The sequence below is a fragment of the Camelus bactrianus genome, chromosome 12 (genome assembly GCF_048773025.1).
Source record: "Camelus bactrianus isolate YW-2024 breed Bactrian camel chromosome 12, ASM4877302v1, whole genome shotgun sequence".
Lineage (NCBI taxonomy): Eukaryota > Metazoa > Chordata > Mammalia > Artiodactyla > Camelidae > Camelus > Camelus bactrianus.
In genome coordinates this window covers 40,977,110-40,999,348 of record NC_133550.1, presented here as the reverse complement: position 1 = coordinate 40,999,348, position 22,239 = coordinate 40,977,110, and the positions used below count along the sequence as shown (strand labels likewise).

Genomic DNA, 22,239 nt, shown 5'->3' with positions numbered 1-22,239 from the left:
CTGCTGTTTCTTTTCTGATTGATATCTAGAGGAGATTAGGTGTTTTTACATTTATCCTGAATGCCGGTGGGTGCTGGCAGCTAAAGCTCTCCCCTATAGCATGGAGTGTGGAGCAATGGCCCAGGGCTGCATGTTTTGTGGGAATCCCTAACTGCTGCTGAGGAATCAGTCACTGGAGCTCCCCAGCCTCCCATGAAGACCAGCAGGCAGTGCTGGCGTGCTGCTGCCAGTGACTTAGCAAGGAAATCAGCCACTACGGTCACGGACTGGGGCCTCTCCACACCTCTTCTTTCTACTTGTGCCCACTCCCAGCCTTCCCACGTCTGCAGTCCCTGCTTCCTTCTGCATCTCTTCCAGCCCCAGTGAGAATCACAGCCACTTTGAGCTGGGAGGTCATCTGGTACCTTCTCCCATTTTACAGAAGAGGAATCCTAGGTTCGGAGAAGGGAAGGTAGTACCTCAGCCTTGAAGCCTGGTCCCTAGGGCTTTATCCTTTCTGCATCGCTGGGCTCACTTTCCTGCCCTGTCATCTGTAGCTGGGGAAGTGGGAAAGATCATGCCAGCAAAATTCCCATAAGGAGGAACGTTGCCTGGATGTTTTTAAAAGAAATCCTCCAATAAAGTTGCTAGTGAGGGAGCCTAAGACTGCCCCCCCCGCCACCCCCCCAGGGCAAGCTGTGAAAGACAAGGGCAAATTGTGAGGCACAAGGCTAGGAGGGAGAAGGCGGAAAGTTGGGGTGGGGAGGAGAGAGAAAGAGCTCTCTCATTTCAAGGAGAATGGAGCCAAAGTGGGGTTGGGGGATGGTGGTTGTGGGCTGTATACATGGGCCCTCCCAACAACCTGAAATATTCAGTAAAGTAAACACATACATTCATAAAACGTTTGGCATGAGTGGGTTTACAGTGAAAAGCAACACAGGAAACCAGCCAAAGGGCTAAGTTTGGCCTTTGGCCTGTACAGTTCAGGGAAGAAACTGTGTGTGTGCAAACAGAAGTCCAGGGGCCAGAAGAAGCCATTAGAATCACAGTCTCTGTAAATATCTAAGGGAGAGCTCTGGACTTGTTGGAGGTGTAGCTAATTGTACCTACATCTCCAAAATGCAAGGGCTGACACCTGGGCATAAAGATGCGTGCAGATATCTTGGGGAAGCAGAGGGAGCCTTCCACAGTATGCAGTCATCCCTTGGTGTCCACAGGAGATTGTTTCCTGGATCCCCATAGATACCAAAATCCTTGGATGCACAAGTCCCGTATATGAAATTGTGTAGTATTTACGTATTACCTATGCTTATCCTTCCATATACTTTAAATCATCTCTAGGTAACTTACAAACCTAATGTAATATAAATGCTTTATAAATGGTGTAAATGCAGTGTAAATAGTTGCTGATGTACAGCAAATTCAGGCTTTTTGGAACTTTCTGGCATTTTTTTTCCTAAATATTTTCACTTTGCAGTTGGTTGAATTTGAGAACACAGAACCCACAGATAGTAGGACTGACTGTACCTTGACCCACTCGAGGCTGATCTTGAGGGTCTGGGTCATGAGATAAAGGGCTTAACCTGGGCTTGGACCAAGCATGAAAGAGGGAAGAGGCAAGAGCCCACAGTAAGAATGTTTAGTGTAAGGTCAGGATCCATTTAGAGCTGGACTCTGGACCAGTATGGTGTGTTCAGAAGGGAGAAGAGGAAGTGAACACAGCCTTCAGTAATACTTCTTGATGTACCCATGTGTGCAGTGGCCACAGACCTGGCTCCATGCATCATGTGTCACCTGCACAAAAGCTGGGGCACCTCAGGTTCAGTGTTGTATTCGAAGAAACAGTACAGCAAATGAAACCAATGTGGGAGCTATTCTCATGTTTACTTGGGTTTCTCGAATACCATTTATGGAAATCAAATGCCTAACTCATCGCAGTACTTACTGAAATTCTTTTTCCTGTCTTCCCCATTGCTTGTATGCCTGCCAACTGCCTCTTTGAACATACTCTCCCTGTTGAAAATTGTCTTGTCTTTTTCCCTCTCCCCTCTCCTCCTCTATTCTGTATCCTGTAGATCAACTTAGCCTCTTCAACTTGTTTTTGTTTTCTCTTCATTGTCCTAATTCCCTCCGACAAAGGAGAGTCAAAGAACTGACCCAACCAGAAAAAAATCCTTCCTTCTTCTTTCTACCCATCCAGTGTTGATTCTCAGTTCTCCTAACTGTATCACAGCCAGGGTGGGAGCAGAGTTGGCAAAACCAGAAATCTTCTCCGAGGGCCAGGGAGAAGGAGAAGACAGTGGGCAAAACTAAACTCTTCAGTGAGAAGAGTAAGCAAGGCTGGAATACGCCCATTAATACATCCTACCTCAGCCACTGATGGAGCATGTTGTTTCTGGGGGATTTAACAGAATTCAGACTTTTCCCGTGCATTCAAATCTTGATACCAGTTTTCCCATTTAGGAGGATTGAGTGGTGGTGTTATAGGTGATGTTGATGACTTCTGTCTTCATCACCATGCTAGGAAGGCAGGGTATCTGAAGAAGGATTCTTTCATTTCTTTAATTGGAAAGTAGCAATGTTAGTAATATTCAATAATAATTCTTAAGCACATTGGAAAAAACTCATTTCAGACCCTAAATTTGGCACTGGTAGATACTTGTTAAGGATTGTTTAATATGAAATTTTCCAAAGCAAAGTTTAGTCCATGGCTTGTAAATTTTCCCAGCAGTCTCACAGGTGTGTCATGTAATTACTGAGTAAAATCTCTGAGAGTTCTTGTGTCCAGACTTCTCAGGGCCTTGATAGGAGAAGCAATATTCTGATACACCTGTTTTTGCCTTTCCCAGTGGTGTGAGCAAAATGAACAGTGCAGACGGCTTCACCTGCCTGAGCTGCTAGTGGCCCCACTACACAAGCTGACTAGATACCCGTTGTTGCTGAAGAATATCTGGGAAAGGAGTACAGACTCTACTGAGGAAATCGTGATCTACTCTATCAAGGAAAAGGTGGAAAAGTCAATCCGTAAGTCCCTGAGATAAGTGTCTCGGAACTCCAGTGTCAGCTTTAATCAAAGAGTTGGGGGGCCCTGTGCTTGCTGGGAACCATCTGGGCTTCCACCCTAGGAGGTAATTCCATTGGCTTGAGGTCATGGCTCTCGGAAACGAGAATTCAAGTTTGAGTGCATTGTAAATCAGCACGCTCGAAACAATGGGGTCCAGTCACATCCTGGCGAACCCTATGAGAACTCCAACTCCAAGTTCATGCAGGACGTGGCTCTGTCTCCAAGGCTTTCAGATGTGAGTTCAGGCAGGAAAAGTTCTACTTCCCAGATGATGAAGGCACTTTGTTTTTAACCTCCACACTGAACCCACACACAAAGCTAATCGAAGTAAACACTATGGGAGTCTTTCCGGAGGATAAATTATCATCCGTCGTTTTTTTAGGCCACTGAAATCCAGGGCCAATCTAAATATAATGCCAACTGCAGTCTTTAAATTAAAACCGAAATTTTGGAATGGGAAAAGAGCAAGCCCTTTTCCCAAATAAATTAGGTTTATTTGAGTAGGTGTGTATAATCAAATTTAAATTAAAAAGTACATGAGGTATGTCAATAAACCAAGATTTCCTGGGGAGTATCAAAAGGGAACAGTTTAAATTCATGATTATAAACTGTACAGAAATGATACTTTTTTCTTTGCAAGTTTAAAAGTAAAACGACCATTCAATTGGGAGTTTATTTCCTTTTTTAAATTTTTTGTTCAATTTCTAAAATGACCCAAGGAACTAGAATTCAGCTTATCAAGTGAATAAGACAAAAATTCAATTAAAGACAGACTTTTTTAAACTTTCAAAGTAATTTTGTACATTATTACTCATTTTGATAGGTTTGTGAGGAATATAATTGCATCTCTTCTAGGGATTTCTCAGTAAAATATGAATTCTCATTGTTGGGGAAAGAGATCACTGTGGCCCTCCTTTAAGTCTGTAAGCTTAAAAGATGGTGAATTCTCAAGAATTTTCCTAACCATATGATTCTTTGGGTCTATGACTTGCCCTCCATGTTACCAAAAATCATTTCAAAACCTCAGTAACAACATGTTACTAGAAAACGTTGGAAAATTAATACAAACCTTCAAAGAGAAAAGAAGTTCTTACCAAAAGAAATAATCATCCTTATCATAAAGCAAATGTATGTTTTATGATTAAGACAAAAAGATATGTTTCTCCTTGCTAGGCTGATTTTTTTCCCCCTTCCTGTAATCACAAGCTATGTGGTGTAGGGAATATGAGAAAGCTATCAAGGGCATTATTAGTATTATTGAAACAAAAATACACAATGCATTTCCAACATACTGAATTAAATTAATTAAGCTTTATTTTTCCCTGTAAGAGGTTGATTTCAAATTAGTGAGTTCTTCTAAGACATCTAGACAGTGAGAAATATATTAAATGAACCTAAGATACGGTTTGGCTCCAGGGTCAGTCATTGTCTCTAACTGATTCCTGTGGATCTTGGTTTAATTTTATGCTGTAATGTCTCATGCATTTAGAAATACTTTGGATGTGTCTTGTCTTTTGGGGGATCTTGAAGGAAAAGTGAAGTGGCTCAACAGTTTTCAAAAATGCAGACATCTGTAGGAGATTATAGTGTGACCTCCATGGTGGGATAGAGATAAAAGGTTTTTCATTTCCAGAGGTACAAAAAGGGTCGATTAGGACATAGTCTCTTTCCAGAATTTAGGCATTCGGGTGGAAATACACCAGTTTTACAAAATCCCCAACTTCCCACTTGGATAAAAAAATCTAGTTTTATGAGTGAGAAGGAAAGCCTTCATCCACATGGCACTGTGTGGGGGGAGGCTGACGTCATCACGCCATTCCTGGGGTGGTCCTTCTGAGAGGTTTTCCCATTCTTTTCCATTCCCGCGTCCATCTACTGGCATTTCCAAGTGTCTCGAACTTTCTGGACAGCCCCAGCTTCTGAAACATGCTGTCTTCTAGTCACTAACATCTCTTTGATTTTTCTCCTTTGTTTTGCAAGTGCCTGAAACACGTTAAAGTACACATGGCAGAAAACATCCTGTCATCAACCAACAGACACCTGCTCTGTGAAGGAAAATTAACTCTTACAGGTAAATGACTGTTTTCTTTGCAAACCCAACATCTTTGCTACATTGTAGCTTGTCCAACTGCTGCCGATAGAAGGGTGGCATGTGTCTGCTCTCACTAGAATTGAAGCTCTTTGAAGGCAGAGATTGTGTCTTAATCATTGATGCATAGTAGGTGCTCAGTATTTGTTGACTGCTTGGGGGACTACTAGGGCCTTAATAAATGGTAGCTAAGATAATCATCATTTCCTAGAATGACATCTAGGACATAGAAGGTGCTCAGTGCCTGTGGAAATAAAATACTTGAAATTAGAAGGGGTAAGCAAAACGATTTCATTTTGACAGCAGTCATCCACCTAATTCATACAGGAGTGGGAGAGGGTGGGGAAAGCAGCCCTGAACAGGTCTTGAAGGTCCAGCATTGTCCAAAAGTCCCATTCACCACCCTGTGTGCTAGACAGGGCAGTGAGGCAGCTATCAGAGACAGACAGATTAATTTCTTTCTCATGTAAAATTCTGAGCGATATGACAGCTCTGCTCCATGAGGCGATGAGGGATCCAGGTCTCTTGTGTCCTTTCGCTCCGCCCTCCTAGGTAGAGTGCTGCTTTCTTCTGTGGCCCCACAGTGAGTCACCGGTGTGTCTGCATCCTAGCTCAGGTTCCATTCGTCAGAATTTAGTCACTTGTTCATATTTAGCTACAGGGAAAGCTGGGAGATGTATTTATTCACAGTGAATATTACCCATTAAAGCTTGGAAATTTCATTACTGCAAAAGAAGGGGAAGAATGTTTTTTAGGGACAACCAGCAGTCTTTGCCACAGCCTGATTTGCTAAAAGGAAAGTTTCCAGCAGTAATGGAATACATTTTTTTTAATTCAAGGACAATTCAAAATTGAACAAAATATCTGATTTCTCTTCTGTGCAAATACTGATGGTATCACTCCTCTAAAACTTAAAGGAGAAGGAATAGAAATGAGTCCTTGATATTTTATCTATTAATTTAACCTTAGACAGTTCATTTCCAGGAGTAAAAGTATATAAGAAAAAACCTCTAGAATAATTTAAAAATCACTGATTTTTCTTATATTTACTTTTAAGCATCTGTCACATCCCCCTCTGTAAGGACTGCCTTTTCCCTGGAAATCATTTAAATTTAACCATTTCTTTTTCTGATTTCGAAGGGATAGAAAGGGGGATGTCTTATTCTAATATTTGATTTTTCTCCTACTAATGTTCCTTCTTTAGGAAAAGTCAAAAAGCCTATTTGCCTTAAGTTATTATCAAAAATGATATCAGAAAAAGTTTGTAAATATTAAGCTACATGAAGACTATTTGAACATGTATGGACACATTGTAAAACTTGAGAAACAAATTGTTTTAGTGACTCTCTTAATCAGCCAGGGCTGCCATAACAAAATACCACAGACTGGGTGACTTAAACAGCAGACATTTGTTTCTCACAGTTCTGGAGGCTGGAAGTCCAAGGTCAAGGTAAACCAGCTTATTCTGTTTCTAGTGAGAATTCTTTTCTGGCTTGCAGATGGCCGCCTCCTCAGTGTCTGCACTTGGCAAAGAGACAGCGAGCTCTCTGGTATATCCTCTTGGGATGGCAGTACTCCTGTCAGATCAGGGTCCACCATTATGCCTTCATTTAATCTTAATTACTTTCTTATTCCAAAGGCTGACACAGATTAGGGGGTGAAGGTTAGGGCTTCCACATAGAATTTGGGGAGACACAGTTCAGTCCATGGCAATGACAAAGTGCCTTTTTTCTGGTAATGACCACCCAGATGAGTCAAGAGGCAAAAATGCTGCCAGTTCTGTTAGCCAATAGATGTGTCCTAGGCTTAGTTGAAATCACAAGTATCATCCAAGTTATCTTAGATCCATATGAAATGTATCACAAATACAATGTCTTTATTTTTTCAGTTTTTTATAGACATATAATTGATTCACAGTGTTAGTTTCTGCTGTACAGCAAAGTGATTCATTTTTATATATATACTTCTTCATTTTCTTTTCCATTATGGCTTATTACAGGAGATTAAATATAGTTCCCTGTGCTACACAGTAGAACCTGGTTGCTTATCTGTTTTATATACAGTAGTGTGTATGTGTTAATCCCACATTCCCGATTTATCCCTCCCCCACGCCGTTTCCCCTTTGATAACCATAAGTTTGTCATCTATGTCTGTACTCCTCATGTAAGTAATATCATATGGGACAAATAGAGTTTTTAAAGTTGGGAACATGGGCTCCCATAAGGTCCCTGCTTTAGGGAGAAATCAATTCAACAGTGATGCAGTTTTCTGACCCACGTGATTGGAGTCCCCTTGAGCTGGAAGCCTGATGTGCCCTGATCCCCGGCCTCTGTTGTTTTTTAAGGGATTCTTTGATTCAAAAACAAAAACAAACAAAAAACCCCTTCTGTTTACTATTCCCAGTGCCAATTTCACCTTCTTTCTTTCCTCATAAAGCACAAGATTCCTAGATGTTTATCTGTTTCTCTTTGATGATTTCCTCTTAGTTATGAAAACTAAGTGCAACAAAAAGTTAAAATGCTATTGTTTCTAAATAAGTCTGGTAAATGAGTTTAGAAATATTTCTGAATAAATTGGGTTAAAAATAGAAAATATTCTTATACCTCAAATCAGATTTTACCCTCTAAAAAAATGGAGACATTTATAAATACTGGCTTTTTCAGTCATAGAGCTCTGACCTGAAAAACAACAGTAACAAAAGCAAGTTCCACTTCTTACAGATGTCAGAGGGTGTGTATATTTTTAGAGTGACTCAACTTAGTCTGTATACATCCGAGGTGAGTCCCAGAAGCCAGAGGACTTTCTGCCTGGCCTGCCTCAGCAAGTGAAACTTGAGATCCTTTTGTCCATAACAGCCTTTTCTTCGTCCAAATTGTCCACCACAGTGGAAGTTGCCAGAGCAAGGGGTAGGGGGTGGCCTCTCTGTCTGTGCCATGTGCCAAGGTGGCATCTGACACCCATTCTGATTTGCAAGCTCACATCCTTCCTGAGAAATGTGGATTTGGGAACTGTGGGTGGGAAGGAGCCCTGGTCTCTCAGGACCTACCTATAATTAACAGTTGCCAAATCCAAACAAATGTACAGCTGGCATCACAGAAAAAAATGAGTCACCAGGGACTAAAGCCACAAAATCTCTTCGAAGAATAGGGATTTTCTCCCTTTACCCAAGTATTAATGGTTACCATTATCGTTGTTGCTACCCTTGAAGCTGTGGTCTCACGGTCCATCAGGGGCTTGCTGTCTGACTCCCCCTGTCGCAGTCTGTTCCCTGACTGGTGTATGGGAGTGGTATCAGCAAGGGGCCTTCTCTGTGGCTCTGGGACACCTGCCCTTAGAGGTGGGAAGAAGAGCTGTAATATGTCTTGGCCATCAGAGATAGCTAATGTTCTGTCCCACTCACTTCTTTACTAAATGACTAGCCTTATACAGATGTAAGATCATGAGACTAGATCTCTCATATCGTTTAATAACCTAAGCTTCTAGATGGCATGTTAGTTAGTTAAGCTGAATAATTAAGGATCTTTAGGCAATAAAATAGACACCCATTAATCAATCCATAAATAGATGATTGGTGATTGGGGAGGGGATGGATATTAAGAGACGCAGTTTTGAAACTTGGACGGCCTTCTGTTTTCAGCTACTCAGGCTAGGGTGTCTGAACAGGTCAAGCTAGGAAAAATCTGTCCTCTTTAAAAACCTGACATGAAGCACAGCTATCCTTCACTTCACCTAATGGCACAAATCAGAACTCATGAATTAATGGCAACCCATTACTGGCCATATTATAAGATAGTATTTTGGTTTCATACTTCACAAGTGAGTTCCAAAATAAGGAATGTTATCTGTTTTAAATTCCCCTTAACTTCCTCTGTCTGATAAATCTGGAGAGTTTTATTGACTTCACAGGAGCAAAAATTACCACCCAGAGAAGATGTCGGGTTTCATTTATTTTGTGGGAAAAAAAAGGAATGTTATCTGTTTTAAGTTTCTCTTTGCTATTTAATACATAATGTATGTCATGCACATCAAAATCTTCGACATCCTTTTAAAAAAATTCAGCATCTTATATATTCAAAACAATTTCAGTTATTCACAAATCATAGAGTATGAAATCTGTCTATTTAGGGTTTAGTGTAAGATCCCACAGAGTTGGCCAGAATGAGGCTCCTCATTCTCATTCATTTAACTCAGTACTATGGAGGGATACTGGACATGAAGATCTTTCCATTGATGTGATGGTGATTAAAATGTTTCCCATTATGGACATTACCCTTTATTTATTCAGGTGATTAAACTTGGGGATCAGAAACACTGATTTAAATCACCTGTGTATTTTGGGAAATGCTTTTCAAGATCCAGAAAGAACAGTAATCTGGATTTCAACCAATTGTTTCCAAAAATCGATTTACTTAAGGATATACTTTAAGTATGTGCATCTTTATTTATTTCCTACTTACTGCATTATTTTCCTCTTTAATTCCAGAAACTTGGACTCAGACCCTGGTTTGATGTATCTTTCACTTACTCCTGAGCTGCAGACAGTAATAAAAGAGGGTGGTTTGTGCACGGTACTCAGTCAGCCCATTCTGCTAGATAGATGGGTCCTCAGAAACCTCGGTCCACTCCATATATCAGGTGTGTGTCTGTTTTCATCCTTCAGTTCATCTACTTGCCATCCCAGAGTTTTACATTGGCCTTTTTGGTAATAGGAAGTGAATACAATTTAAATCTTCATAAAAGACAATACTGGGATCCTGTGTAGCTGTTTATCACTCACTCTACAGGTTAGTTACAGAAAGAGTATTGGACTTGCTTTCCAGTGTTGGATGTCCCAGCTCTGTCATTTACTAGCCATGTGACCCTGTGTGCAAGGTACTTAAATTTTCTAAGCCACGGGTTGATTCATCTTGGTAAAACACTAATCTGCCTTAGTGGGTTTTCATGAGAATTAAATGGCATAATCACGTAAAGCACTCAATGAATGATAGCTATTGTTAGGATTGTTATTCTGGTAACCATTTGTAGTACTATTGCTGTTGTTAAAGCACTGCTGAACTATGGCATGCTATGCAAGCCTAACGTACTTTACTGCAATTAGGAAAATGCCAGAAATAAATAAATATATATACTTATATATGCATACATATACATCATATGTATACGTTAGACATATATATTATGTTTATTCACCTTTAAAGCGTTTCCTGAGTGTCTCCTGAAAACCAGACACTCTGTGAGCACCTTGGAGTTATAGTTATAAAGATGAATAAGAAATAGCCCTTGTTCTTGAAAAGCTCTCAGAACAATGAAAGATCAGAAAATCCTGTCAGGAAAGCCCTGGGACTTGGAGGGACTTGAAGCAGTGCTGGGTGGCTGGCAGCAGTGTTCAGGAGGAAGCAGCCTTCGTTCTGCCTTGGGGGCGGGCTCCTAGGAGACCAGTTGAAGCCAGGCAGGAGGAGAGTGCCTTTCTGTCCCAAGGGAGGAGCAGGAAAAGAGGGAGCACTACCCGGTCCCCTCACTTCCCACCCCAGCAGCCAAGCCCAGAGCATCAGTCATTAGCAGAAGACAGACCTGTACATAGCAGAGCAACATCACACAGTGAAGAAATGAACGACTACACAAATGAATGTATGTAAACTAATTTATGTATTTAAATATTTAACTCATGAATGGATACAAACTCTCTCCCCAAGGGCAGCAGGGCTCCAGTGAGGGGAAAGCTGCATCCAGAACTAGAGCCTCCTGTCTCCTTTATTCTTTCTACTTCTGAGATTTGCTGGAAAGCGACTGGGCAGGCCTTAAGGCCTCTTAGATCAGATACAGCTGTGACCCGTCACCACCTGTCACAGGCCAAAGCGCGTGAACCAGAGCGCTTTCCTGAGCACACCCAGAAAGGGGCATCTCAGGAGCACGACCTTCGCCTGTGACTGCCACCCCCACCCTTAGTGTGCGCCTCCTCCCTGCCCAGTGGACCCAGAGACTCAGTATGTGAGACCCAGACATCACTTTGTTACAGAGTTTACTTCCCCATGGGGAAAGATGTCATGGCGGAGGGCATCCTGGACCAGGAATTTATCCTATTACTACCATGGCCATAGTTAAAAGATTCTGGCATGATCAATGGCCATGAGGAGGAAGGTGTCAGATTCCCATGCGGAAGAGTGGAAGCAGCGTGGGCAAAGGTCAGACCCAGCCCTGCCGGCTTTCAGAACTGGGCTTTGTGGGAACTCTGACAGCACTGGATTCCCTTAGGAGATGCAAGTTTTTCTCTATTCTATTTTCCTTTTCTCTTTTTAATAAAATCAAGTCTTTTTTAAAATCATACTTACACCATTTTTGTTATTTTTTTTATTTGTCACTGCCATTCATTTCTGTTTTTTAATATTTTCCTCATTTTTCTGGTTAACCATTCAGATACAGTGCATGAGGCAGAATAGCTGTAGAGTGACAGAGTCAAGTCTGAAAAAAGAAGAGAGTGCGCGTTGGAGTGACAGAGACCTAGTTCCAAATCCTGGCTGTATCATTCACAAGCTATGTGACCTTGGAAAAATTCATCTAAATCTGTGTCTTCAACTGTAAGTGGGAATTGGTTGGCATATGTTATACAGTTGCTGTTTGGTTTAAATGACACAAAACGGGAAAAAAATACATAGCACTGTGCCCAGTACATAGTAAGTGCTTAATAAATGATGTCAACTATTATATCAGTTGTTAATTATTATAGTAGAACATCAGGGGGAGAAAAGAGCTATTCCTGACCATGTATTATCTCCTTACTTTGTTTTACAAGCCTAGCTGGACCAGGTCCTTTGGCTTATAAAATCTTTAGCAGCCATATTACAAACCAAGCAGATGAGGGATATCTTAAATAACTGAGAATTATAATTACAGTTTGGGGACAAATGGATTCCGAAATCCAGCCAAGAACAGTAGCCTGATTTAAAGCCTCATTTGCTACAAGGAATTTATAAGGAGAAAAATCAGGGAGCAAAACAAAACACAGCCAGAAAGTCATTTTAATAGGTTTAAGTCCTCTCACCTCAGAGAAGCTGGACAGAATTTCATAACCTTGACAGCCTTTGTTGTGGTAGAACTTAGGAATTATGGGGTTTAGCTTACAATTTGTGATACTGAGTTCTTGCAGGTAAGAAAATAAAAGTCTCCACATTTGCTTACGATTCTGAAATGAGGCCCAGCTAGCCTCAGTGAGTCTGACTTAAATCCCCGAAATGTCACGGAATAGAAAGTGACGGCCACGGACAGGCATCAGCCTACTGATCCTCCGGGAAGCGTCAGCGCTCTCCTCCTCGTCTCTGAAGTGCTTGGAGTGACCTGGCCCCAGCTCTGGTTTGGTGCGTGTGTTTGTTCCTAAACATAAATTGACTGTAGAAAGAATGTATGGGCTGCAGAATTTTATGCCCTGTATTGTATTAATAATTCAAGGAAGAAGCTTTCAAGAGTTCCGGCTACATACAAAAAAGAAAATCTGCTCTTCCAGTGTCTCCTGTCATTTCTTTAATAACAGACCAATAAGGAAATGACAGAATAGGCCATTTCTTTTCAGACACAGAAACCATGCCAACATTTCTTTTTGTTTTGTTTTACATTTCACATAATTTGGTGGATGTTGGATTTAATTTGTGTCCTCTTTTTTTTTTTTTTTTTGGCTTTTCTTGGACTGCTGTGAAGCATTCAGGTGGTTTTGTATTTTTGCCATATCTTAATTTGTTTATAACCCTTGTTTTGATGTGACTTCTCTTTAAGTACGAAAGTAAAACATTTAAAAAAGGAGTGGTGAAGGTCAAAAAAGGAAACAATAATTGCATTTTCATATTTGTGTCACTTATATTTTACATACATAAAAGCTACCTCATATGCTAAGCTGCTGCTTTGAGGAGGAACCCATTTTCCATCACCTAAACCATAATCGCATTTCATCAAGCTCCAGGAGTCGTTAGGTAAGAAAGAAAGGGTTTTCATATTTAAGTGGGCTCTATTTGGACATAACAGTGAAGTCTTGGTATTGGAATCAGGTTTCTTTTTAATTGACACAAACTTCCCACACATTAATAAACAAAAATCCACGTTACTGTACTGAAAAACTGGATTTCATATTAAGTGATTTGGCTTTTTGTCTTAAATCTTTTTCTAGTCTACAGGCTGAGAAATGCTTTCCTCATACAACATGAAAAGTTATCAACAGTGTGTAGCAGCATTCTTATTACAAGCCCAAACGGAAAACATCAAAGTACGTATTTCAATTTTGTAGGTTTTGATACTTCAGACTTTGATTCTTCAGGCTTCAAATGAAGAAAAATCTCACCCCAAGCTCCGTAAGGAACAGTGAGTGGACAATTTTGTATATTTCCCCCACGTACTTTGGGAAGGGCAGAAATTGGGAAGAGGGGAAGGATCTGGACACCTAGTCCATATCAGGCTCAGAAACCTCAGAACTGACCATTTACTCACATCCCCAGCGCTGACACAGCCTCCCTCATTTTCTCCTGCGGCAGAAGCTCCAGAGCTGCTCTAAGATCTGCAGGGTCTGGAGGAAACGGGGGAAGAATTGCTTTGGATTGCATGGTTGACTTTTAAGATGCTCTGGTCAATTGCCAAAGCCCCAGTATACAAACAATATGATGTCGGCTTAAGTGAAGGGCTTCTGCAGTAATGAATTGTGTGAAGTCTCTTCATCCTTTGAAAATATGCCACTGATTTTACAGCTGTGGGGCTTAAGAGCAGCTGCCTGTCTGACTCTGGTTTCTGTATCTTAGAAGTTCCTTTTTCGTCTTTCCCCCGTAGGCTTTCATCAGGGCAGCAATGTGGCCAGACTTGCAGTTAATGCAAGACTGCATTATTTTCAAGGACTTAAGTTTCCTCTCTGTCTGTTTTACAAGTTATGCCATTGGTTAAGAACTTCTGTTTCCACACAAAGTGAAAATTCAAGAAATTCAGTTTTCAAACTGCTTACATTCTCAGTACTCGTCTTTCTAATTAGTCATCGTTGACTATTACAGTTCCTTGATTACTCACAACTGTTTATCCAACTTGCATACTATAGTCATCTAATCCGTTTGCACTTTCAAATGTGATTAGAGATTATTTATGATGAATTAGACTTAAGAAAGAAAAGGGAAACATAGGCAAATGTTTCACAAGTCTTCAGTTTTAAAGAGCAAGTCAACAAATACAAAGGAAAATATTAATCCAAATATGTGAGAAATTGTCAGCTTAGCATTCACTATGTACATTTTATTTTTAACAGAAAACATGGATGGCACAAATCACAGCAGCAATCTCTTGCTTCCCCAAGAGTCAGGAAACCAAGAAAAAAGCCTTAACCACATTGCCTGCCGAATCCTCGGAAATTTAAGGACCGAAACAAGTGGCACATCTTTTAAGACATTAAGGATTAAGGTATTCTTTCATTCAAACTTGTACCACTTACCTGTTGATGAGCTAGAAGAAAATGTGCATTTTAAAGAAGTTCTAGAATTTGAGAATTTGAGCTAGGAAATTCCTCAGGATAGTGGAATAATGACTACAACAAATTTGATATCCAGACTACCTTATAATGCTTCAGTCAGGCTCACAAGAGGTGTGAGCAAAGTATGGTGCTATTACAGTTTGTAAAGGGTGAATGATCCGATAAATGCAGTGGCAGGAGAAAACAATCCCCAGGGCTTGTGTCTGATACGAATTCTTGCGTCTTTGTGTTTATCTGCAGTGAAGCCAGTTGTCCTACATGGGCTTGTAAGTCAGCCTTGCTTTATAGTTCTACCTCATACACAATGATGACTCTTTTGATAACAAAATTTGATTGTTCTTTTAACATATTAAGCAATGAATAATAAGATCTACATCTTAGTAGCAGTTTTTAAATTCCTAGTCTAGCAGTTTACTTATCTCAGGTATGTTTTATGATACTCTTTACTTGGAAGGAGAAAATCCCAAAGACTAAATTCCATTATTTTAAAAAAGGAAAAGCAAACATCTTTTCTAGTTCCACCATTTAACACTTGGGACATTTTCATAGAAATAAGATATCTTTCTCTAAATCTCATTTTTTGAAGAATGATGGAGTTTGTCATAAAGCTTCTTTCTGGTTTTGAGTGGGGGTGTGTGTTAGCACAGTGCAGTCACTTTGTCTTTTTGGTAGGACTTGAAACATCATTAGAGATCTTACAAAGAAGTCAGCTTGAATTATATTATCATGGTAGAATATACTATTAACTGCATTTAAGGAACTAGTTCTTATAGTCAGATTGTATCAAATGGAAATCCATAAATTTGGATTTAAAATGCAAGTGTGCAGACATGGCACCTTCTATAATCTCCAAAATGGAGTTAGTAAATGTATCAACTTGGGCTGCAAAACAAATAATACCTTAACTGATCTCAAGCTGGAGAATGGGATTGAGAGGATGATGCTTGGGGAAGTCATGTGCACAGTTAATTCTCTGAGGAAAATGCAGATGTCCCGTGTAGACCAGCAGTACACACAAGTTCATCATAACAGCCCTTTAAGGGCCAAGCACTATTAGAATGGAGGGTCACAGTCACTGTATAATGATGTCAGATATTTATTAGGAGTAAGTGAAGTGGAAGGAAAATCAGGGGAGCAGTAACTAATGTTACTGTTAATGCCTATGAATAAAAGAAAAAAGGCAAAGTAGAGAAGAAGTTTTGAGTTCTTAGAGATGAAAAATAATATACTTTTATTTAGAAAAAAATTAACAATTAAGACAATTGTTAGGGATTTCTAGATATCAGGCAACCTAGGTAAAAGGCAGTAGACTAGGTCTAGGTCATCTCTCAATATTCCTTTTAGTCCCATGAGTCCAGTAAGCATATATTTATATATATAAAGAATAGTTTCTCCCTTCAGTCCCATTAAAGGGAGAAAAAGACTGACTAAATTAACATGTAAATGTAATTAGTTAAGATGTAAAATAACATAAGAATATGCTATATACAAAGAAATACCAGCACTTCTATGTTCACTGCAGAACTATTCACAATAACCAAGGTGGAAAAAAACTTTAATGTTCACCAACAGATGAGTGGATAAAGAAAAGCTGGTATATACTTATAATGGAATACTACTCAGCCTTGAAAAGAAATTCTGTAATATGCAACAACTTATATGAACCTTGAGGACATTATGCAAAGGGAAATAGTCACAGAAAGATGTACTGCATGATTCCACTTATATGAGGTTTCTAAAATATTCAAATTCGTAGAATCGGAGTGTAAAGCGGTTGCCAGAGGCTGGTGGGAGTGGGAAACGGGGAGTTACTAATAAGTGGGCACAAAGTTTGTTCAGCAAAATAAGTAGTAGAGATCTGCTGTACTGCACACATAGAAGAGTTGTCAAGAGGGTAGATACCATGTTAACTGTTCTTACCACAAAAAAACTTTAAAATATGCTGTATATTTCAAGTGGAATTCTATAAAGCTCACAAAAGAACCTATCTATCTAACATATATACTGAGTGCCTGAGCATCTACACATTATTCTCTTCAGAGGGGAGCACCTTAGAGTAAAATGAAAGAACACTTCTAGAACTTTGGTTCCCAGGGGGAAAAAACAGTAAAAAGCAATAGTACATTGAGCTTTCAGAAAGTATCTTTAAACAATCACTTGGGTATTCAATTTAGATATACAATGAAAGAAGGAATTAATTTAATGTTGTTTAATGTTTCTTTCTAGTTTCATTAATTCTCCAAAATAATGAATACAATGAAAAGGGAATGTCTTATTCAAAATGGCATTAGAATAGGAAGTTCATAATTTCAAGAGAAATTACTAAGTTGCACATTAAAGCATTCCCACTGCCTATATCCAGTTGGAGAGTTCTTACAGTCTGTAAAGATACTCTCACTCTTAAATAGACAAAATAATTTATAGTCACAGAATACATCCACTAGAAAGAAATTATTTTTAATATCTTTAACATATTTAAAAAAAAAAAACAAAAGCAACAATTCAATGAGGATCCTTCCATTGTTCTTTGTACAGATTTAAATCTTATGTAATTTATCAGTTACATTTATAATCAATAACCTTCCACTCACTGAGTTTAGAAACCACAGTATTTACTGAGCTAAACTCTCTCACAAATAAGGCACAACTACATGATCACACGTAGTAAACAATACAAATGAATCCAAAAACTAAACAAAATATTCATGCAAAAGTATCTACAGAAGCTATGAATATATGATCCAGTTCAAGTACAGAATGTCATATACACAACTGCATCATGTTACAATAAATTCATTACTTCTACACAGAACTTGGCTATTTCCAATTCTATTTTATACAATTTTACATAGATTTAGTAAGTTTATACACAGTATTCACATCTGCAACAGTAACATAACATTGATCATTAAAATTCAGGCAAAGGGCAATTAAGACACGTGTAATGTGTGGCACATTATTACAGAATACCATTCATCAAGCTCATGTCCAGGAATACTAAATTGATGGCACATTTAAATCTTATGGATCAAATCATCCATGGTTTCATAGCCAAAGTGCATTAAAAAGAAAACTGCTATAGTCAAATAGGTCATGAATATCAAAATATATAATCATAATTTGCTCTCCACTTAAAAGCTAAACATTTTTGTGCAAATGCAGGTTTAAAAAAAAAGTGGCTCTAAAGTTCCCAAAACTATAAAATAATCATAAAGCCTTTTCAAGAGAGATGGGGAACTAACAAATTTGGGAGTTACTATTTAACATTACTGTAAGGAAACTATTAAACTAGCTAATTCCACATTAAGAGGTAGTTGAACAAAATTATACACTGCATTGAGGTTTTTGTGTTTTTGTTTCCCTCTTTTTTCTTCAAAATAAGTCCTATACCAGCAGCTTTGTCTTCTATTAAAAAACAATCTGTATGTGTAGTTTACTGTATGCTAGCCCAGCAAGACTTGATTTTTACCTCATGTTTTCTGTGCTGGGGTTTAGAATTTACTAACATAAGATGCCAATATGCTTTCCAGGAGAGCTGGAATGTATGTACCAGCTCCAAATCACTGACAATAGTACCAGCAGACATCTAAAATGCAGAACCATTTAAAGAAAAACTTTAATTTTTGTTTCCCAAACACCTTAAGTTGGTGAGATTAACAGGAAAATATTAGGTGTCATTTTTAATTAGTATAGTAGCCTAATCATTTAGGACCTATGAAATGAGATTAGCTAGTTGAAAAGTAGAAAATTACTCAAACATGGTTTTATTTGTTGTCCCCACAATTTTTTGTGTGAATATGTGGGGCAGGAGGGACAAGACAGGAGATGAACTGAACAATATTCTAATCCCGAAGAATTCTCATGAAGTTTCATTATCTTAAAAAAAATAATAATCAGTGGTGCTGTGAATGTTTTTCCAACATACTTAAGTTACTTATATATAAAAGTGTAGAATTAAGACTATTTGAAAGAATTTATAAGTATATGAAAATGCATAATTTTAGCTCAATTTCTATTATCGAACTATTATTTTTAATAAAGAGCCATTGTATTTCTTCATTCTGTATGTTCAAGAATATATATTTATCCAAGTCCAGGGACTCAATCAGGGTCCTTAGTAGCTACTGACAACAGAGTTTTACTTAAATGGGTTTTTTTTTAATAATTAAATGAATATATGGCAATCTTTTAGTTTATGTATGTATGTAATAGGTAGAAAATAGAATCATTTCAGCATGATAGTTGAAAGCAAGTGTATATTATAAACTGTTAACTGTAAATGAAACATAAGCTTCCAGCCTTCCCTACTATTACCAAATGATAGCACTGAACAAAATATAACTTTACATTCTTCTCTAGAGACAGTAATGAATCAATATTAATGACTTTTCACAAGTTTTCAAATTTTCCAAATTAATAAGACTATGATAAAGTTCAATTCCATTGTTCAGCATACAAATAAGCTAATTTTTAATTACTTTCAATTAGCCATTCTGTTTCAGTTCTGATTATAATTTTGGGGTTCCCAAATACGTTTGGTTTTGGCAATACTCTGTTACCCAACTGTTATTTCAAGATAATTTCATAGCGTTATTTTTGCAAAGTAAAATATTTACAGTTGATATGGAACCCCAAACTCAGAACCTTTTAAAATTTAAAACAAGTTCACAACGTTAAAAAATTCTTTATTAGTTAAGTCAAGCAGAATACTTAATGTCTCCTTACCATTTAGTATTTGTTTTCACAGATATGACTGTAGCAATATCAGTTACTAGCTTTAAGATGCAAAATTACAAAACAGTTACAATGAAGCTGAGCTATGCTTGGGAATGTTGAACCAAATTACCTTGAAAAAAAGCAGATCCATTAAAAAAGCAAATTCAGATTCCTGAAGATGCTGGCGAGACAAAACGAGGGTTTAAGTCAGAAAACTTCCCACTTAGAAGAAACAAAATAGAATCATTATACATTTTCTGTTATTTACCTTCCAATTTGGGGGGAGGGTGGGGAATTTTGTAGGATTCTTAAGACTGTGGTAGTTTAAAAATGAGATAGAAAAAGATAAAAAGAAAAATATTAACCCTGATCTACACAACCAAGAGAATTTAATCAATATTGTTAAAAACCATGTTTGAATTAATGGTTAATACATATTTTAGCATACTCTGTATTTAGAACATTTTAGTAAATTTTTATCATAACAATGCAACTGAGCTATGGACCTATATATAAGAAAAAAGAAAGTTTATAGTTCTCTGTGTGACTTCACAAAGTGAGTATTTAATTAATGTGTTAGATATGGTAACATCCATGTACATTTCTGTACACCAAATTTGGGAGAAAGACGAAGTAAGCTATGGAAGAGTATTCATGTCATTTGTGAACAATGAAATTATATTTAAAAAAATACATTGCTATTTTCCATTCAAAGTTTATTTACATTTCATTGACTAATTCTTAATTTGGCATGAAAGTTGTTCCAAGGTTAAATGGGAAAAAGTAATGAAAGATGAGCCCAAGTCTCACAAAAATAGAAGAGTTTTACTTGATAACATCCCAAAATATACGAATTCTAATTTGGTTTTGTATTGCAACCACTGTCCAAATCAAATAGTAGTAGTCCAAGACTTCTATTAAGTGCATTTATTAAAAATCTAATGTTAGTGTAATATTACTCTGAAGTTGTGATAATCCATTATCCTTGCAAGTCATTGAAACATGCATCACAGACACGAACAGGCTTCTTGGAAGAAGGAGTTAAGGCATTTTTGGCTGAACACTCAGCACAGAAGATATTTCCACATTGTCTGCAGTGATGCTGTAAATGACAAAAATTCAACAATTTCAAGCATAAAAACTATACCAAAAGTATTATGAGACTATAAGAATACTGAAAATTGCACTGTGAAAGTATATTAACTTCTAAGTGATTAGTGTATTATTTATATTACTTAATAATAACAAAGTTTCAGTATGTCAATTGAATCCCTTGGTTAATTTGAATGCTTTGTATTTAGATACCATGCTAAACATTTATTATGGAATTTATCTTGAGATTCTAAAAAGAACCTTAGGAGGCATTTTTAAAGTTTTTGTTTTGTTTTAAAGTGGAGGCAGATTTATTCAGGGAGATACACACTCCATAGACACATTGTAGGTCGTCTCAGAAGGCAAGAGGCCTAAAAGTGTTTAATAAAGCATTTCTATCAGGTGAAAAACTACTCCTATTTGTCAGATGTTTCAGGCATAATTTCTTCAAAAGGAATATAAACTTGAAACATCACATGATGGTATTATTTAAATTTTTTAATTTCTGCTTTTACTTCCTTTAAAAGAACCCAATGATGACTAAAACATACGAGTTTAATGATGATTCAGAAAATAAGTATTCTAGAGAGTAACTCAGTAGGAAGCCAACAACTGAATTTAAAACTAAAATTGAAACACATCTGCTAACCAGAAACTAGACTGCATGAAATTTAATCATTCTATGTAGTTGTAAATTAATCAATAAACGGCAAAACTTTTAAAGTCTGTCAGGACAATTTTGATGGTTAAAATATTGTCACTGAGGAATAAAATCCAGAAACACAGTAATATAACAAAGTCATTTACCCGTCTCACTGTTACTGAAAAGCCTTTCCCACAGGCCATACAGTTTTGTACTTCATTGTCTTCAGCCCACTTTCTATTCAAAGCTTGTGTATGTTTGATCTATTAAAAAAAAAGTTACAATATTGTTACAGTAGTCAATGTTGTAAAGAATGATCATTTCTAATTCTGTGCCTAAGTTTTTAAATGGATAACATTGTAAAAATCAGAAATTTTTTGGTCAAGTTCTGTTATCAAAAGATGCTACATTCTTAAGTCTAAATGACAAAAAATTAAGCAAAGTAAAGCAAATTTTACTCCCCAGAGGCACTGGTAATTTCTAACCTTTGGTAATTTCCCTTTCATTCTTCCTTGGGACTCTTGAGCATATATTCACATCACTTTAACACATAGTGACTCATTCTTTGTTCTTGACTTCTCCCAATAGTGACAGGTCATGAATGACATGGCACTCTAATCCCTGGGATCTCTGGTAAGTTCTTTTAATCTTATATTTAATTACCCATGACACCTACAATACTGCTACACAGTAGCCATAAGTATATCAGATTTTTGTTAAAGGTTGAAAATATGCTTTTCATTAAGAGGTAAATTCTAGACTAAAAACCTGCCTCACATCACAAGTCACAAGGTGACGTACTTGAAGGGACTGATTTTCTCTGCCCAGCTCCTGCACTGCTGCCGTTGTGTTATCCAGCTTTCTCTGCAATTCTAGTACTTTGGTTTGAAGTTTTTCTATTTCACCTTCTCCTTTAAGACACCTAGAATGGATTGCAAAAACAGTTAATTTTTAAAACATCATTAAAGATCCTCCCTGAACACAGGTAATGAACTACGTAGTAATTTTAAATATAATACATGAATTTCAACTGGCTGACTGTTGTAAGGGTTAATTTTTAAATGGCTGCTTAAATAGCTGCAGGAGCACTTTTCCCAAGACTTATGTTTTTTTAAACGTGAAATAAGACTGTCTTTTTTTATCACTTAGAATGGGAATAAACTAATTTC

The 22,239-nt window shown here is 37.7% G+C and overlaps 2 protein-coding genes across 10 annotated transcripts in view; one reads left to right on the top strand and one right to left on the bottom strand.

Annotated features, from left to right (window-relative positions):
• The window catches only part of PLEKHG7 (pleckstrin homology and RhoGEF domain containing G7), a 66,948-nt gene extending 50,915 nt beyond the window's left edge, over positions 1 to 16,033 (top strand). The window contains 8 exon segments of the mRNA XM_074374479.1: positions 2,829 to 3,003; positions 4,562 to 4,689; positions 5,024 to 5,114; positions 7,565 to 7,643; positions 9,616 to 9,767; positions 13,285 to 13,324; positions 13,326 to 13,380; positions 14,398 to 16,033. Coding sequence (XP_074230580.1) covers positions 2,829 to 3,003; positions 4,562 to 4,689; positions 5,024 to 5,114; positions 7,565 to 7,643; positions 9,616 to 9,767; positions 13,285 to 13,324; positions 13,326 to 13,380; positions 14,398 to 14,505 — 828 coding nt within the window. The 3' untranslated portion in view covers positions 14,506 to 16,033.
• Positions 16,034 to 17,055: 1,022 nt separating this feature from the next.
• Positions 17,056 to 22,239, bottom strand: part of EEA1 (early endosome antigen 1) — a 454,815-nt gene continuing 449,631 nt past the window's right edge. For 8 of the 9 annotated variants that reach the window (XM_074375294.1, XM_074375300.1, XM_074375295.1 and 5 more), the window contains 3 exons: positions 21,872 to 21,992; positions 21,235 to 21,333; positions 17,056 to 20,437 (listed from right to left, as the gene is read on the bottom strand). In XM_074375294.1, coding sequence (XP_074231395.1) covers positions 20,315 to 20,437; positions 21,235 to 21,333; positions 21,872 to 21,992 — 343 coding nt within the window. In that variant the 3' untranslated portion in view covers positions 17,056 to 20,314. The remainder of the gene's footprint in view (positions 20,438 to 21,234; positions 21,334 to 21,871; positions 21,993 to 22,239) is intronic. The other variant, XM_074375296.1, reaches the window with a different exon arrangement.